The following is a 19,733-nucleotide window of genomic DNA, read 5'->3' on the forward strand; positions in this document are numbered from 1 at the left end:
ATTATCATATGTGTAAATTAGCATATACAAAAATTTGCATATGTGAAAATTTGCATATGAAAATTTTAGCATTTGCGAAAATTCGCACGCCAGTCTCACACAGTAGTATTAGAGCCTTCTTTACACCACACAAGCTGGAAGCAGAGAGGGATGATCACTGTGATGTGTACTGTGAAAAAAACAAAAACAAATGAATACCGTATATACTCGAGTATAAGCCGACCCGAGTATAAGCCGAGACCCCTAATTTCAACCCAAAATCCCAGGAAAAGTTATTGACTCGAGTATAAGGAAATACATCATCCCCCCCATGTCATAATCCAGACCCGTCATTAACATCCTCATCATCATCACCGCCTGTCATCATCCAGACCCTCATCATCATCACCTGTCATGATCCCCTTGTCATCATCCCACACATCCCCCCTTCATCATCTCCACCCCCCTTCATCATCCCCTTGTCATCATCCCCACCCCCCTTCATCATCCCCTTGTCATCATCCCCACCCCCCTTCATCATCCCCTTGTAATCATCCCACACACCACCCTTCATCATCCCCTTGTCATCATCCCCACCCCCCTTCATCATCCCACACCCCCCTTCATCATCCTCTTGTCATCATCCCACCCCCCCCCCCCTTCATCATCCTCTTCTCATCATCTGCCCTCAGTGGTCTTCAACCTGCGGACCTCCAGAGGTTTCAAAACTACAACTCCCAGCAAGCCCGGGCAGCCATCAGCTGTCCGGGCTTGCTGGGAGTTGTAGTTTTGAAACCTCCGGAGGTCCGCAGGTTGAAGACCACTGCGGCCTTCGACATCATCCAGCCCCCTCTCACCCCCTTTAGTTCTGTACAGTACTCACCTCCGCTCGGCGCTGGTCCGGTGCTGCAGGGCTGTCCGGAGAGGAGGTGGTGCGGTGGGATAGTGGTTCCGGGCTGCTATCTTCAACGGGGGCGCCTCTTCTCCGCTCTTCCGGCCCGGAATAGAGGCGTTGCCTTGACAATGACGCAGAAGTACGTTGGCAATGAACGTACCTCTGCGTCGTTGTCAAGGCAACGTGACTATTCTGGGGCCGGGCCCGAAGCGCTTAGAAGAGGCCTCCCCGGTGAAGATAGCAGCCCGGAACCACTATCCCACTGGACCACCTCCTCTCCGGACAGTCCTGCATCACCGGACCAGCGCCGAGCGGAGGTGAGTACTGTACAGAACTAAAGGGGGGTGAGAGGGGGCTGGATGATGTCGAAGGCCGCAGTGGTCTTCAACCTGCGGACCTCCGGAGGTTTCAAAACTACAACTCCCAGCAAGCCCGGACAGCCGCAGGAGGTCCGCAGGTTGAAGACCACTGCGGGTGGAGAGTTCACTCGAGTATAAGCCGAGGGGGGTGTTTTCAGCCCCGAAAAATCGTGCTGAAAAACTCGGCTTATACTCGAGTATATACGGTATTCGTAATTGCGAATATATAGTGCTATATTCGCGAATATTCTCAAATTCGCAAATATGTGATATTCGCGAATAAATGTGATTTAACCCCTTCCCTAATAAAAGTTTGAATCACCCCCCTTTTCCCCTTTTAAAAAAAACCTGTGTAAATAAAAATATATTATTATTTTATACCATAAAAAAATGAATCAAAAGTGATCACAAAGTCTGATCAAAACAAAAATGGTACCAATAAAAACTTCAGATCACAGCGCAAAAAATTTGCTCTCATACCGCCCTTTATACAGAAAAATAAAGTTATAGGGGTCAGAAGAGGACATTTTTCAACGTAGTAATTTTGGTGCATGTACCGTATATACTCGAGTATAAGCCGAGTTTTTCAGCACGATTTTTCGTGCTGAAAACACCCCCCTCGGCTTATACTCGAGTGAACTCCCCCACCCGCAGTGGTCTTCAACCTGCGGACCTCCAGAGGTTTCAAAACTACAACTCCCAGCAAGCCCGGGCAGCCATCGGCTGTCCGGGCTTGCTGGGAGTTGTAGTTTTGAAACCTCCGGAGGTCCGCAGGTTGAAGACCACTGCGGCCTTCAACATCATCCAGCCCCCTCTCACCCCCTTTAGTTCTGAGTACTCACCTCCGCTCGGCGCTGGTCCGGTCCTGCAGGACTGTCCGGTGAGGAGGTGGTCCGGTGGGATAGTGGTTCCGGGCTGCTATCTTCACCGGGGAGGCCTCTTCTAAGCGCTTCGGGCCCGGCCTCAGAATAGTCACGTTGCCGTGACAACGACGCAGAGGTGCGTTCATTGCCAACGTACTTCTGCGTCATTGTCAAGGCAACGCCTCTATTCCGGGCCGGAAGCGCGGAGAAGAGGCGCCCCCGGTGAAGATAGCAGCCCGGAACCACTATGCCACCGGACCACCTCCTCACCGGACAGCCCTGCAGGACCGGACCAGCGCTGAGCGGAGGTGAGTACTCAGAACTAAAGGGGGTGAGAGGGGGGCTGGATGATGTTGAAGGCCGCAGTGGTCTTCAACCTGCGGACCTCCGGAGGTTTCAAAACTACAACTCCCAGCAAGCCCGGACAGCCGATGGCTGCCCGGGCTTGCTGGGAGTTGTAGTTTTGAAACCTCTGGAGGTCCGCAGGTTGAAGACCACTGAGGGCGAATGATGAGAAGAGGATGATGAAGGGGGGGGTGTGGGGATGATGAAGGGGGGTGGGGATGATGAAGGGGGGGGTGTGGGATGATTACAAGGGGATGATGAAGGGGGGATGTGTGGGATGATAAGGGGATGATGAAGGGGGGATGTGTGGGATGATAAGGGGATGATGAAGGGGGGATGTGCGGGATGATAAGGGGATGATGAAGGGGGGATGTGTGGGATGATGACAAGGGGATGATGAAGGGGGGATGTGTGGGATGATAAGGGGATGATGAAGGGGGGATGTGTGGGATGATGACAAGGGGATGATGATGAGGATGTTAATGACGGGTCTGGATGATGACAGGGGGGGATGAGGTATTTCCCACCCTAGGCTTATACTCGAGTCAATAACTTTTCCTGGGATTTTGGGTTGAAATTAGGGGTCTCGGCTTATACTCGGGTCGGCTTATACTCGAGTATATACGGTAGTTATAATTTTTTTTAGCAGTTAAATAAGATCAAACCTATGTAAATTGGGTATCCTTGTGATCATATGGACCTACAGAATAGGTGCAGTTTTTACAGAAAAGTGCACTGCGTAGAAACGGAAGCCGCTAAAAATTACAAAATGTTTTTTTTTTCGCCCCACAAATATTTTTTTTCTGGTTTCGCCATAGATTTTGTAGTGAAATTATTAATGGTATTACAAAGTAAAATTGTTGGCACAAAGAACAAGCCCTCATATGGATTTTTAGGTGAAAAATTTTAAGTGTTATGATTTTTAGAATCATAATCAAGAGGAAAAAACTAAAGTGCAAAAATGAAAAATCACCAAAAAGGGAAGTTGTTAAGTGGCTTAAAAAATTTAATAAGCAATAGTCATCTCACCAATCCCCCCACTATTGTCAGTACATTTTTTACTGGATACATGCGGTTCTCCTCCTGGTCCCATCTCAGTGTGGTGAGGGTGTGATGAGGGCAGATGGAAATACCCTAGGGCCAGATGGCATTAACCCTTTGTGTTTGTGATGCCAGGGTGTGGTTTGTCCCGTACTCCACCCGAAGGTATACCGCTGGATCCTGGGCTAGGCACGGGGGCAGCTTTACTGAGTCAGACAGATGTAACAGTCTATACAGCTTGGCTAGGCGAAAGGAGGTGACCAGTGACTTCAGAGACCACAGGGCTTGCTGGGACCAATGGTGGCCTTGGACAATTTGATTCAGAACCACGCTGACTTGAGACAGACTTGTCTTGAACTGACTATGACAGGCTTTACCTCTTTTGTAGCTTACCAGGTTTTGACTTGGACCTGGGGTGGGGGGGGGGGGGGTAGTGGACTTGTGGATCCGTGGCTGCATGGTAGACTTTAGGCCTACTCTGGACTCCAGACACACTCCTAGGACTTGACCTTACTGTACTCAGCTAAGCAGGAAAAGAGAGTGAGCTAGCTCCACCCAGGGCTTATATGGGGGGGGGGGGGGGGGACTCAGGAGGGGTCCCATAGGTCACCCTGTAGGTCACATGTCACTGGTACCTTCCCTGTTCCAATCACATGACAACAGTTCTTAAAAGTATATAGCATTTTATGTACAATGCATTACATAACATGACATAGGCACTTAGGATTTATTATACAAGACACAGGTACAGGGGGTCACAGAATGGAGTCTGCCTAACAGGGCAGCTAAGGTACAGGGGTGCAACTCCTGTACTAGGCCACCACAACAGTAATGTCATCTCAGTCAATCACTGGCTGCTATGGGGCCCTGCCTTAGCTAGTGATTGTCTGTGTGGGCTTTTATTGTGTGTTAGAGACAGGACCAGAAAGTGGAGATTAGAATTCAGTCTGCCATTTATGCCAGTCTGCCCCTTTTAAAAAAATGACCAGCGTGATTAGATGACCAGGTGCAGTGATCAAACACCAAACCATCAGCTAGAGAATTCATGGGAAATGTAGGCAGCATTAGGAAATCATCATATAATTACATCCAGTATGGAGCCAAACCCATGTCACTTCATCAGCTAAAACGGGTAAGCACAAGGCATACACAAGAATATCTACATTATTCTCTAATAGTCTATGCTGCACTATATAAGCAAAAACAATTATTCCTGTAGTGACTCTTTAAATACACAAGTTAATATTAATAGATTTCTATTGACAATGAACATCTCTTATGTAACTTACAGGTACTTTGCAGTGTGGTCTTGGAGGTACTGGGAAAACATTCTAAGTAAAATTCGGAAAAACATGTTAAAATAAAGCTAATACCTTTGCTTATATGCAAATAATTCTAATTTTCATTATTATTGTTACCAAGCATGTACTTACTCCTTTGATGTTTACAATAGCTCCAGGTGGGCCTGGAGGGCCAGGTGGTCCAGGTAGTCCTCGAGGACCCTGTCAATCATCAAACATTAGTAAGATGACACACAGTAAGTTTATTCGTTACATTAAAATTTGAAAAAACTCCCATAAATGCAGCCTTTTGTACTAGATTTTGAACAGTTATAGTTGCTGTATAACTTATAATAAAGGTGTCTAAAGTTCATTTTAACCCCTCAAAATTTAACGCATTTAAAGCAGTCATAACTTTTTTCTTTCATTTGTACAGTTTTATGGTGTTATATTTTGTGTGACCGGTAGTGATTTTAACAGGAACCATTTTGGAGTACATTATGCAATTCATTCTGTGGCATTAACTGTGTGCTGTAATGTTAGCTTTGGGTAATTGCTGTTACTTTGACATGAAATGTATTAATCATTTTTGTTGTTTTATTGTTTTACACAATAAGACTCCTTTGTTTAAAAAAAATATATAAATACATGAATTGTTCTTTTGTCATTGCATTCCAAGACACAAAACAATGTTACTTTTCCATCAACAGACCCATGTGAGGTTTTGTGTTTTGCCGGATGACTTGTCACAATTTTGGGGTATATAAGACCTTTTGATTACTTTTAATTCTGTTTTTAATTAAGGGAGATGAACAAAAAATACCATACTTTTTATTTTTCAGTTCACATGCTGGATAAATAACCTATTTATTTTATAGTATGGGCTATTACAGACACCAGTAGTCAGCGAGGACTATAGTTATCTTAGCATCTGATGGAATAAATGGCTGGCTTGTAATATCATTAAATGGGCACTTTAAGATACAAAAACTTTTTATATATTGTATATCTCCACTGTGCTCTCTCCTGTCTGATAGCACTCCTCTGTGCTCTCTCCTGTCTGATAGGACTCCTCTGTGCTCTCTCCTGTCTGATAATACTCCTCTGTGCTCTCCTGTCTGATAGGACTCCTCTGTGCTATCTCCTGTCTGATAGTACTCCTGTGCTCTCTCCTGTCTGATAGCACTCCTCTGTGCTCTCTCCAGTCTGATAGCACTCCTCTGTGCTCTCTCCTGTCTGATAGTACTCCCCTGTGCTCTCTCCTGTCTGATAGTACTCCTCTGTGCTCTCTCCTGTCTGATAGTACTCCCCTGTGCTCTCTCCTGTCTGATAGTACTCCTCTGTGCTCTCTCCTGTCTGATAATACTCCTCTGTGCTCTCTCCTCTCTGATAGCACTCCCCTGTGCTCTCTCCTGTCTGATAGGACTCCTCTGTTTTCTCTCCTGTCTGATAGGACTCCTCTGTGCTCTCTCCTGTCTGATAGGACTCCGGTGCTCTCTCCTGTCTGATAGCACTCCCCTGTGCTCTCTCCTGTCTGATAGGACTCCTCTGTGCTCTCTCCTGTCTGATAGTACTCCTCTGTGCTCTCTCCTGTCTGATAGGACTCCTCTGTGCTCTCTCCTGTCTGATAATACTCCTCTGTGCTCTCTCCTGTCTGATAGGACTCCTCTGTGCTATCTCCTGTCTGATAGTACTCCTGTGCTCTCTCCTGTCTGATAGTACTCCTCTGTGCTCTCTCCTGTCTGATAATACTCCTCTGTGCTCTCTCCTGTCTGATAGCACTCCCATGTGCTCTCTCCTGTCTGATAGTACTCCTCTGTTTTCTCTCCTGTCTGATAGGACTCCTCTGTGCTCTCTCCTGTCTGATAGGACTCCTCTGTGCTCTCTCCTGTCTGATAGTACTCCTCTGTGCTCTCTCCTGTCTGATAGTACTACTCTGTGCTCTCTCCTGTCTGACAGTACTCCTCTGTGCTCTCTCCTGTCTGATAGTACTCCTCTGTGCTCTCTCCTGTCTGATAGTACTCCTCTGTGCTCTCTCCTGTCTGATCGCACTCCCCTGTGCTCTCTCCTGTCTGATAGTACTCCTCTGTTTTCTCTCCTGTCTGATAGTACTCCTCTGTGCTCTCTCCTGTCTGATAGGACTCCTCTGTGCTCTCTCCTGTCTGATAGGACTCCGGTGCTCTCTCCTGTCTGATAGCACTCCCCTGTGCTCTCTCCTGTCTGATAGTACTCCTCTGTGCTCTCTCCTGTCTGATAGTACTTCTCTGTACTCTCTCCTGTCTGAAAGTACTCCTCTGTGCTCTTTCCTGTCTAATAGTACTCCTCTGTGCTCTCTCCTGTCTGATAGTACTCATCTGTGCTCTCTCCTGTCTGATAGTACTCATCTGTGCTCTCTCCTGTCTGATAGTACTCCTCTGTGCTCTCTCCTATCTGATAGTACTCCTCTGTGCTCTCTCCTGTCTGATAGTACTCATCTGTGTTCTCTCCTGTCTGATGGTACTCCTCTGTGCTCTCTCCTGTCTAATAGGACTCCTCTGTGCTCTCTCCTGTCTAATAGGACTCCTCTGTGCTCTCTTCTGTCTAATAGGACTCCTCTTTGCCCATGCCTGTGCTTCAGCTTGGACAAAGCCATGATTTTATAAGCCGTGATTTCTATAAAAAGGAAATAAAATTTCCTTATGAAGTATATTACAAAGGTTAATGTTTTGCCAACTGTACAGAATATAACAAGTTTTTGCATCTGACTGTGCCCATTTAAACAAACTAATTAGATCAGGAGTTATAGTGGATTGAAGGGATCAATCTGCACAGAGGAGCCAGAAGAGAGGGTTAACTGCAGTACTGGAATGAGGGGGTTGTAGTCACTACACTCCCTTCAATATAATAGTGTAGAAATATCCTCCTGAAGATCACACTCCCCTTTTTTATCCTCCTTTTTTTCCTTGTTTTGTTCATTCACTTCTATATGTGGCAAATATGCTTTCTGATTGATAATAGAGTAATAACATGAATAAAAGCCTATGTTACCCTTCTGCCTGGACGTATCTGCAGGGACATAAGGATCACATATACAGTACTTCTCTCTCTGCATGCTTCCTGCTTGTCCCATACTGACCATCCTCTGCTATACACACACCCTGAATTGACAGCTACAAGTACATCCAGCTCCCACTTTAACCTGCCACAACTCAGGCTTACTTGTTTTAAAGCCAAATTTTCTACTTTAAGGGCTCGTTCACACAAGTGTATTTTTCTGTGTATTTTAGTGCATATGTTGCTGCATATTTTCAGTTGCAGCAGAAAATCCACACAAAAATATGCTTGTGTGAACGAGCCCTTGAACAAAACCAGACTTTAGAAGCAGCTCCCATATTTCAGTTTAAGCAGTAGCAAGTTAAAGGGGGTTGTCCAGAATTTTTACAAAATTGTTCTCCCTTAGTGCCACACCTGTTCATGGGATATGTGTAATATTTCAGTTTAGACCTATTTGTTTGAACAGGGACAAGCTGCAATACTAGACACAACTCTTTTTGAGACATATGAGAGGACATTTATTACGGTGTTTCAAGCTTTTTTTTTTTTTTTTTGCTTACTCCAGGCTCACAAAAAGTCCACGTGCACCTAATCACTATTTTTTGGGACTTTTGTGGGTATGCACAACCTACAACAGCCTTACCTAAGCAACTTTCAGTTTTCACTTTGCAGTGGTCATGTATTTATGATGTGTGGATGTCGCACGTAGAAAAAAACTATTTCAAATTTTTCAGAAAGTCAACTCCAGGTCTGACCTGGCTTACAAATCTGCATTTGGTAAGCACTTTTGAAAAGTTGCAAAAAAGTCTCTTTCAACTGCGACTTTTGTGTCTTGCTTATGTGCTCCAAATTTATCGCCCCCTGTTTTGGTGATACAAATGTAGCACATAAGCAAAACTAAAGCAAAAAAAAAAATGTCTCACTTACCAAAGACAACAATGATAAATGTCCTACATAGCGTTCATTTCCATAATATTTCAGGAAATAAAAGGAGAAATTGGGCCTCATTTACTGAGAGTGTCGGGTTGTTACTAGTGGGAAATGTTGTTTCAGACTTGCAGGATTCCTCTCTATTTACTAGGGGGAAAAGTCAGCAAAATTTTCTGACCAGCTTTTTCTAGGTGAAATTTCCAGCCATTTATCTACAAGATTTTCTGTGAATTCAATAGTAAATGGGTCGGGTTGTGAAACCACACCCCCTTTGGTATGACCACGCCCCATTTACGACAGACCACGCCCCTTTTGGCTTTTCACACTGCAATGTCGGGTTTGTCAGATTTTCACTCTGCGCCAAAATAACCCGACAAAACTAGTCGGTTTCAGCTTAGTAAATTAGACCTATTATGTTGATCATTGTTGTCCAATATTTTATAACATTATAATACAAGGTTTTATATGTAGATATCAATTTTATTTAGTAAAAAAAAAAATGATATACTGCAAACAAAATAACAAAAAAGGAAAAGCATAATAACTAGTGGGAGCTTACTTAAGATGGATTTATTTCAGAATTTTGTAGGCTCTATATAATTTGGCAAAAAAGAAACAACAGTTGCAACTCAGCTCACTCACCAGTGTGAACAATGGTCAGCAGACATCCATGGTGTATGTGGCGCTGGTGCACGGACAATGCAGGCCGCTTCCCGTGTAGATTGTGCAGAAAAGGAATGGTGATCCAGCTAACACGCCTTGCAGTTAAAACTTGACTTTTAATAGGTCCTAACATTGTACAAAAACAAAAAATAATGGGGTACATAAAACGCATGCGCTGACGGGTTTCGGGCTAGAGAGATCAGTCCTTAGTCATTGCCCATGACTAAAAGCTGATATCTAGCACGAAACGCGTCAGTGTTTTTATGTACCCCATTTATTTTAATATGTACCATATTTTAAAGGACCTATTAAAAGTCAAGTTTTAACTGCAAGGCATGTGAGCTGAATCACCATTCCTTTTCTGTCTATATAATTTGGTATGCTTATGGAGACTACAGCAACAAGGCTCTCATCATTTAATGCAGTGTGAAATCAAGTTGAAAACAATGGGCTCCGTTTTAGAATAAATGGAGTTTGACCACAAGAAATAAATTAATTTAACACAGAATTCTGGACTTTATTTGGAAAAAAATATGTACACTTTAGGATAACAAAACTGATAAATACTTAGGTGTATTTTAGGTGGTCCCACTACTAGGATCCCCATAGATCACCAGAATTGGCTTCTCATTCCTCCTCACCTCAATCATGTTTCAATGTAATGGTGCCTTGTTGCTCCGTTTAAAGGGGCACTCTTCCCCTAGACATGTTATCCCCTATTCAAAGGATAGAGGATAAGATGTATAATCACGGGGATCCCGCCGCTGGGACCACCGCGATCTCTGTGCAGCACTTGACATTCATTTAGAATGCTAGGTTCGGGTCGTGACGTCACTGCCATGCCCCAAGTGACGTCATGCCACGTTCCCTCAATGCAAGTCTATGAGAGTGGGCGTGGCAGCAGTGGGCCCCCTCCCATAAACATGCATTGAGGGGGCGTGGTGTGACATCACGAGGGGCATGGCCATGATGTCACAGCCCCCCACCAGCCGCTCCAAGTGTTCAGAACAGCTGGAGCAGTGGAGTGTCCCTTTAAAATCTATGGAACTGGATAAAACAGCCAGTCACTGTACTTGGCATTTTTCATTAGCCCAATATACACTGAACGAAGTGGCAGGGTGTATGTAAGTCCACTGCTCCATTCACACTCCTACTTAGTGCAGTTCATGCAGTAAAGAGGATTGGGAGCTTGGGACCCCAGTGATTGCAGGAATTCCAGCAATGAGGCCCCCAGTGAACAGAAGTTTATTACCTATCCTGTAAATAGGTGTTAAAGGGGTTATCCAGGAAAAAACTTTTTTTTATATATCAACTGACTCCAGAAAGTTAAACAGATTTGTAATTTACTTCTATTAAAAAGCTTTCAGTGCTTATGAGCTGCTGAAGTTGAGTTGTTCTTTTCTAAGTGCTCTCTGATGACACCTGTCTCGGGAACCACTACGTTTAGAAGCAAATCCCCATAGCAAACCCCTTCTACTCTGTGCAGTTCCTGAGACAAGCAGAGATGTCAGCAGAGAGCACTGTTGCCAGACAGAAAAGAACAACTCAACTTCAGCAGCTGATAATTATTGGAAGGATTAAGATTTTTGAATAGAAATAATTTACAAATCTGTTTAACTTTCTGGAGCCAGTTGATATTAAAAAAAACATTTTTTCCTGGAATACCCCTTTAACTGTCCATTGTGTTACCATCACTTTGAAGGATGAGCTTTTTAGGGTAAATAATATTATGTCATAATAGGGGTCTGGTATATTCATAAAGAGAATGTTTGTAATGTGTGTAATTATGGAAAGATGGCAAGAAGTAGGGGCAGTAATCTTCTTATGACTAAATGATACTCTTCTCTGTTTGTTCTATTGAGAGAAGACTAAGGCAAAATATTTTTAGGTGCCATATGACTTAGCTTATAGATAGCAAATGTTATCACTTGGAAGTTGTGCACTTACCATCACTGGAATACCCGGGTCACCTTTCTGTCCTCTTATTCCATTTAGTCCTGGCCGACCCTGTGGTTAAAATAAGAATGAAATCAAAGCAAAACACAGAGTCCATTTTGAACAGATGTTTCGGTCATCCCTGGCCATCCCTATTTGCAAAGCAGCTATGATGACAGGGCCACACCGGCATGCAGGGCTGGTGCAAGGATTTTTACAAAAAAAACTTACAATGTGCAATGTTTCGTACAATATTTCTCAAAGATTTGTGACTTTTACTATGTTTTGCACAAAAATTTTGCTTATTGCACAAACATTTGTGACTTTTTACACCAAAAGAAATTATATATTATATTATATTTTGTTAACATTTTGATACAACTTACAAATTGGGCATAGAGTATATATTGTAAAGAACAGTGTTGCAGTCATTACACATTGGACTGATTATGCTTACTGGTCTTCCTGGAAATCCAAATTCTCCTTTTATTCCGGGTTGTCCTAATGGGCCCTGAAAAGAAATAAATATGGCAGTCTTACCATGCAATGTTCACAAATAGCACCATTCTTGTCCTTGGTTTGTGGCCCATACTGCACTTTATCTCTTTTGCCTTGGCTCAGCTACAATGCCATATAAGAGCCTTTGACAAAAGTTGTGCTGTATAACCCCTTTAAATTGTATATGGTAGCCTGCATGTTAGGTTTAGTGATCTCTCACAAAAATATTAGAACTGTCAGAAATTCTATTTTTTATTATTATATTTTGCTTTCACCATTTAAAGATATAGTACATACTAAACAGTAAAGGGAATGTTTAGTCAGCAAATTGTGATTGTCCAATAAAAAATTAGTTAATTTCCCTTCTATATTCTTCCTTGAATAAGCCTCAACAACTTACCCAACACTCATATGTTTGCTCCTGGATGCAGGACGTAATGTTAACATGGGATACCTGAGACTGGGCATTTGTCAGTGTCTAAATATTCAATCCACATTACAACTCAAGAATTAGCTTTTAAAGTTTTCTTGAGGTGGTACTATGTCCTCAAGAATATTTTTTTATTTCATTTTTTTTCTGTATTTCTATAGGGGCAGCACTTCGTTACTGAGTTGTTTTAACAGCATTTAGTGATATGCTTTACGGCAGAACCAATTAAAATAGGTGACAATTGACATGCGCTGTCCCATTCAGTTGAATTGGAGACCCTTTTAGAAGTCATTGTGTAGGATGCAGAGAGGGTGTTCTCTAAGTAAAAGCTATTGGGGTTTATTTACTAACGTGATCCCGAATCTTTTTTCTCGGGCTTTGCGCCCAAATTGTGTCGCACGTTCCATGCGGCACAATTTGCGATAAAACCCCCCCCCCCCAAAAAAAACTCCAGTTTACAAGAAAACCCAAAAAAAGGGGCGTGGTCATGACAAAAGGGGCGTGTACCTGACAGTTTTGAAAAATCCCTACATATTTACTAAGGTTTCCACCGAAAATGTGGTGGATTTCAGCTGAGGAAAAACCAGACAGATTAGATCATATGTAAAAAAAAGTTAAACGTAGGGAAAAGTGCAAAATGTAGGGAAACCTTAGTAAATACCTTGGGAAAATATCTGTTGGAAATCAAAACCCACAAAGAAACCTACACTCCACTCTTAGTAAATAAACCCCATTGTGTGTACCTATCTTACTTATGTCACCTTTCAATGGAAAATGATCTGTACAGGACAAGGAAGTCTTTGCATTCTGTCCACTAGGTCTGAAAGTAAGCTAACTGCTAAATTTAACCTCTTCAGGACATAGGGCGTATGGATACGCCCTGCATCCCGAGTCCTTAAGGACCGAGGGCGTATCCATACGCCCGTGGGAATTCCGGCCCCCACCGCTAGCCGGTTGGGGACCGGAGCCGGATGCCTGCTGAAATCGTTCAGCAGGCATCCCGGCATATCGCCCAGGGGGGTCATTATGTCCCCCCATGTCGGCGATCGCCGCAGATCGCTGGACAATTCAGTCCAGCGATCTGCGGCGATTCCGGGTCAATCGGGTCTCCAGTGACCCGGTGACCCGGAATTACTGGCTGTTCGGGGCCGTCTCTGACGGCCCCGAACAGCCAGAGCCTGCAGGGGTGAGGTGGCACTGGTGCCACCTCACGATCGCCCTGATTCGTCGGCCGGATTACCGGCCGACCAATCAGGGCGCCTGCTGCGGGTGTCACTCACGCACCCGCTCCGCCCCTCTTCTGGAGGACGTGAGCGGGTGCGGGACGTGCACCCCGGGTGCTGGGGACCCCGATCCCCGGCGCCCCTGTTGGGATCGGGGCCCCAGGAGCAGCTGCGGCGGCGGAGACGACGAGGGACTGACCTGATGCGGCGAGGATCGTTGGAGGTGAGTGACAGCCTCCTGCTGTTGCTTAGCAACAGCTCCCAGCATGCAAAAAGGGCATGCTGGGAGCTGTAGTTATGCAACAGTAGGAGGCAGACCACCACAACTCCCAGCATTCCCTTATGGGCATGCTGGGACTTATGGTTTTGCAACAGCTGGAGGCACATTCTTTCTATGGAAAAGTGTACCTTCAGCTGTTGTATAACTACAACTCCCAGCTTGCACAAACAGCTAAAGTGCATGCTGGGAGTTGTAGTGGTGCATCTGCTGGTTGCATAACTACAACTCCCAGCATGCCCGTTGGCTGTCGGTGACTGCTCAGAGTTGTAGTTTTGCAACAGCTGAAGGCACACTGGTTGTGAAACTCAGAGTTTTTTTTTACCTAACTCAGTGTTTCACGACCGGTGTGCCTCCAGCTGTTGCAAACTACAACTCTCAGCAGTCACCGTACACCATGCACCGTACATGCTGGGAGTTGTAGTTTTGCAACAGCTGGAGGCACACTGGTTGTGAAACACTGAGTTAGGTCACAAACTCAGTGATACATAACCAGTGTGCCTACAGCTGTTGCAAAACTGCAACTCTCAGCAGTCACCGACAGCCAACGGGCATGCTGGGAGTTGTAGTTATGCAACAGCTGGATGTCCCCCCCAATGTGAACGTACAGGGTACACTCACATGGGCGGAGGATTACAGTAAGTATCTGGCTGCAAGTTTGAGCTGCCGCAAACTTTCTGCTGCAGCTCAAATTGCCAGCGAGAAACTACTGTGAACCCCCGCCCGTGCGACTGTACCCTAAAAATACTACACTACACTACCACAAAAAATAAAATAAAAAGTAAAAAACACTACATATACACATACCCCTACACAGCCCCCCTCCCCTCCCCAATAAAAATGAAAAACGTCTGGTACGCCACTGTTTCCAGAACGGAGCCTCCAGCTGTTGCAAAACAACTCCCAGTATTGTCGGACAGCCGTTGACTGTCCAGGCATGCTGGGAGTTTTGCAACAGCTGGAGGCACCCTGTTTGGGAATCACTGGTGTAGAATTCCCTTATGTCCACCCCTATGCAATCCCTAATTTAGGCCTCAAATGCGCATGGCGCTCTCACTTTGGAGCCCTGTCGTATTTCAAGGCAACAGTTTAGGGTCACATATGGGGTATCGCCGTACTCGGGAGAAATTGTGTTACAAATTTTGGGGGGTATTTTCTGCTTTTACCCTTTTTAAAAATGTAAAATTTTTGGGAAAACAAGCATTTTAGGTAAAAAAAAAATTTTTTTTTTACATATGCAAAAGTCGTGAAACACCTGTGGGGTATAAAGGTTCACTTAACCCCTTGTTACGTTCCCCGAGGGGTCTAGTTTCCAAAATGGTATGCCATGTGGGTTTTTTTTTGCTGTCCTGGCACCATAGGGGCTTCCTAAATGCGGCATGCCCCCAGAGAAAAATTTGCGTTCAAAAAGCCAAATGTGACTCCTTCTCTTCCGAGACCTGTAGTGCGCCAGCAGAGCACTTTTCACCCCCATATGGGGTGTTTTCTGAATCGGGAGAAATTGGGCTTCAAATTTTTAGGGGTATTTTCTGCTATTACCCTTTTTAAAAATAAATTTTTTTTGGGAAAACAAGCATTTTAGGTAAAAATTTTTTTTTTTTTTTTTTTTTTACATTTGCAAAAGTCGTGAAACACCTGTGGTGTATTAAGGTTCACTTTATCCCATGTTACATTCCCCGAGGGGTCTAGTTTCCAAAATGGTATGCCATGTGGTTTTTTTTTGCTGTTCTGGCACCATAAGGGCTTCCTAAAGGTAACATGCCCCCCAAAAACCATTTCAGAAAAACGTACTCTCCAAAATCCCCTTGTCGCTCCTTCGCTTCTGAGCCCTCTACTGCGCCCGCCGAACACTTTACATAGACATATGAGGTATGTCCTTACTCGAGAGAAATTGGGCTACAAATACAAGTAAAAATTTTGTCCTTTTACCCCTTGTAAAAATTCAAAAATTGGGTCTACAAGAACATGCGAGTGTAAAAAATGAAGATTGTGAATTTTCTCCTTCACTTTGCTTCTATTCCTGTGAAACACCTAAAGGGTTAAAACGCTGACTGAATGTCATTTTGAATACTTTTGGGGGTGTAGTTTTTATAATGGGGTCATTTATGGGGTATTTCTAATATGAAGACCCTTCAAATCCACTTCAAACCTGAACTGGTCCCTGAAAAATACTGAGTTTGAAAATTTTGTGAAAAATCGGAAAATTGCTGCTGACCGTTGAAGCCCCCTGGTGCCTTCCAAAAGTAAAAACACGTCAATTTTATGATGCAAACATAAAGTAGACATATTGTATATGTGAACCAAAAAAAAATGTATTCGTAATATCCATTTTCCTTACAAGCAGAGAGCTTCAAAGTTAGAAAAATGCAAAATTTTCAAATTTTTCATCAAATTTACGGATTTTTCACCAAGAAATGATGCAAGTATCGACAAAAATTTACCACTATGTTAAAGTAGAATATGTCACGAAAAAACAATCTCGGAATCAGAATGATAACTTAAAGCATTCCAGAGTTATTAATGTTTAAAGTGACAGTGGTCAGATGTGCAAAAAACGCTCCGGTCCTTAAGGCCAAAATGGGCTCCGTCCTGAAGGGGTTAAGGAGTAGTATAAAAAATGTATAGAACAATGGAAAACTAGAAAAAAGCATTAACAAGAGTTCATAAAAATATACCGTAGTTAACATAAAGTCCTGATCTAACCAATAGGTCATATTCTGATGACACATTCCCTTTAAACTGTCTTTAATGTCATTACCCATCATGATCTCCTCTGGGTTGCCCATTTATACCAAACCCCTGTTCTCACACAAACTTACATATGCCCTCACTTTTATTGACCGCCAAACAAACTATTTCCCCACAGAAAGTTAATGTTAAACAACAAGTTTTGACGTGTGCTAGAGACATTTTATTAAAATTTGGTGACATTGAAGTGACTATGCTAATCCATACTTCCTGATAAGTCATCTTCCAAATTAGCTCTGGTTTAATTCATCTGATGTAGAACTACAGCCTTATAATGGGGTTTCCAAGTTAAAACACTTATCCCCCTATCCTTTCCTTAATACTGCAACAATTTTTTTTGCCATTTCACGCCCATTATTTTCATCTGCCATAAAACATATTAGGGCCCAAGCAATTTTTAAATGGATATGTTTATAAATAATTGCTGTTTAATGCATATAAGTTTATATTTTAGCAGTTTTTTTGAGGTAGTGGCATTACAGTGGATCTACACACTTTCTGTCTGACTTCTGGTTTCTGGACATATCTTTATTGAGTTGAAACTTTTCCTTTAATGGTTAAAAAATATTCTTATTTCTCTAATATGCCCTGTCTTCCTCCACTATCCCAGCTCAGTCCCTTCGACTTGACCACTATAAATGCTTCATGCTGCCAACTACCAAATGTGTTTTGTATGACCATTGCTGAAAAGCAACATAACTACCCCACAAATAGTAGTAACTAAACAATATTGAATTACCATTGGTCCAGGGGGTCCCCTCATGCCAGGCTCTCCCTGGAAAGAAAATGTTAATACTCAATTATGAATATGTATGACAATGATATGTTAGGAGGCAGACATTTTTTAAAGGAAAAACATAGTATCCAGTAAAAGATAACTATACTGTAAGTCAGGTATAACTTCATACTTTAAAAATAATGCCCAGATTTAAAAATAATGGCCCCAAACCTGTCATACTGTAATAATGGATTTCACCCAGTGCTATGGTTGTTGCGCATGTGGTTTTTAAAAATAACCAACATTGAAGCAAATCTGCCAGCGGTTCATTAGCACTAAATTCAATATACAGGGTTGTAGTGGAGGTAAAACTTACCTGGATCCGATGGTCCGGTGTTGAAGAAAGACACTATTTTGACCGGCATTGCTAATATGTTAATAGCTGTTTTGCACAATGGAGGCAGGTCCCAGAATACCCAGCATCCCTGCCTCTCTGCTGGGTCATGCTTCCACTGCACAAATCCAATGAATAACATATTAGCAATGCCGGCTAATAATGGGTCTAACTTTGCAACCGGATCATGGATTCGGGTAAGGTATACATAATTTTAATCAGATTATCCCGCACTATAACCTTGTATATTGGTATTAGTGCAGGTAAACTAAAATTGAAGCATGCCTTATTGGATGTGTGCCTCAAACTGTATTTAAGGCTAGAAGCCCAGTTTTCAATACAGTAAAAAAAAAAAAAAAAACAGTTAAATTTTGTTCCAGATGCTCACTGACTGCAAGTCAGTCTTTGTCAGATATGCAAATGAATTGAGATCCCAAAAATTAAAGGGGTTATCTGATAATGAAAGATTTTTTTTAAGGGGTCAGGCCAGCTTTAAAGAAAAAAAAAGCTACTCACCTGCCAGAAGCCCTGCTGCTGTTAAGGTAGTGTTAAATACAAGATATGCCCACTCCGGTGGCCATGTTCTGGCCACCGCAGTGAACTGTTGCAGCTACCCGTTAGCTGGCTAAGTGGGATTTTTTTGCATGTCAAACTCAAAGTGCTGGTCAGTAGAGCAGTAGAGGATTGAGTAGATGAACATCTATTTTTGTTTTTAACTGGCTTGACCTTTTCTTTAAAAAAAATGGGGAGGGAATAATAGATCTTTCCTTTCTTGTATTAATTCCTAGATTTTACTTCAAGGGGTTATCCAGCCTTACAAAATTCATGGCTTATTCTTTACATAGGCCATCAATTGGGTCCCCAACTTCCAGCATTCCCCCCAATCAGCTGATTGATCTTCCGCTCTAATGTTTATCTCTGCAAGGCTGTGTTCACATGTTGCGGCCTATTAGCAGTACTGCAACTAATTACTGGATGTTTTTTTTGCCGTGTGTTAGAGAAATTGCGGTAAAAATTGCACATTTTACCATAATTTGCATAATTATGTTAAAGCACATTATTATCGTGACTTTGGTCATTTGCATTGCCGTACTATTAGTATCATTAGTGCTGTGTACCATTCAGATAAACAGTAAAATTCTGCAGTACCTTGCACTACTCATGGTAATAAAACAGCATTTCAAGGATAAGTAGAAGAAACTGCAGTTTTGGCATGAGCACCAATGCTTTTTAAAACTGCTGGGGACACAACACGGTGTCCCCTCATGAAAGGCCTATCCAAAAGAATGGCCATCGGTTCTGTATAGGCTGGAAAACCTCTTGAATAATCATGTGCATGAGTTTCTAGCACCCAGATATTTCACCTTATCCCAATGATAGATATACACACACACACACACATATATATATATATATATATATATATATATATATATATATATATATATATATATTAAGCAACACATCAGTCACCTTTGCTCCTTGTGCTTCTGACAATTTAGCTATTAAAGAACCATCAGCTGCTATGATGGCACCTGGTTCCCCTTTTTCACCCTGAAAAAATATTGAAAGTTATTAGACTACAAGGAAACAACAGATAAAACTGATATGGTTAAATTAAAAATCTAATTTACTAAATTATGAACTGGTCTGAAGTTAACCAAAAAAAGTAATTACTAAATACGTATAAAATATAATATCGAATAAAGTATCATATAAAATGTAATATACTGTATAATTCATAATTGTGTCCCAGATGGCTTTAAAGGGGTAAGAGTTCAGATGTGAAATCCACAGCAAAGCAGTTCTCCAGGATTAAACTTGGACGTGTTGGTTCTGTCTGCAGAAGCTTTGTGCCTGAATCTATTTAAGGACTTTGATAATACTTCCCTAAACTTAAAGAATACCTGCCACCAAATAAAACTGTTCCTTTTGAAATTAGCAGATACTTTCCCATTCACTTGCTTTAAAATTATCAACATAAATATGTTTAAAATGCAAAATACAAAACAGCCACTAGGTGGCTCTGTTCTGTTCCCTGCCACAATTAATACAGTGAGTTTGGTCTCCTCCTGGCCTGGCAGGAGTCCAAACTCAGGAAGTGTTTCTCTGCACTAAACTG

General features: G+C 42.6%; 1 protein-coding gene across 2 annotated transcripts in view; it reads right to left on the reverse strand.

Moving 5' to 3' along the window:
- The window catches only part of COL15A1 (collagen type XV alpha 1 chain), a 369,611-nt gene that overhangs the window by 63,393 nt on the left and 286,485 nt on the right, over positions 1–19,733 (reverse strand). For both annotated transcript variants that reach the window (XM_056520745.1, XM_056520744.1), the window contains 6 exons: positions 19,085–19,165; positions 17,239–17,274; positions 11,781–11,834; positions 11,336–11,395; positions 4,916–4,984; positions 4,772–4,813 (listed from right to left, as the gene is read on the reverse strand). In XM_056520745.1, coding sequence (XP_056376720.1) covers positions 4,772–4,813; positions 4,916–4,984; positions 11,336–11,395; positions 11,781–11,834; positions 17,239–17,274; positions 19,085–19,165 — 342 coding nt within the window. The remainder of the gene's footprint in view (positions 1–4,771; positions 4,814–4,915; positions 4,985–11,335; positions 11,396–11,780; positions 11,835–17,238; positions 17,275–19,084; positions 19,166–19,733) is intronic.

This window comes from Hyla sarda, chromosome 5, assembly GCF_029499605.1.
Source record: "Hyla sarda isolate aHylSar1 chromosome 5, aHylSar1.hap1, whole genome shotgun sequence".
NCBI classification, from domain to species: domain Eukaryota; kingdom Metazoa; phylum Chordata; class Amphibia; order Anura; family Hylidae; genus Hyla; species Hyla sarda.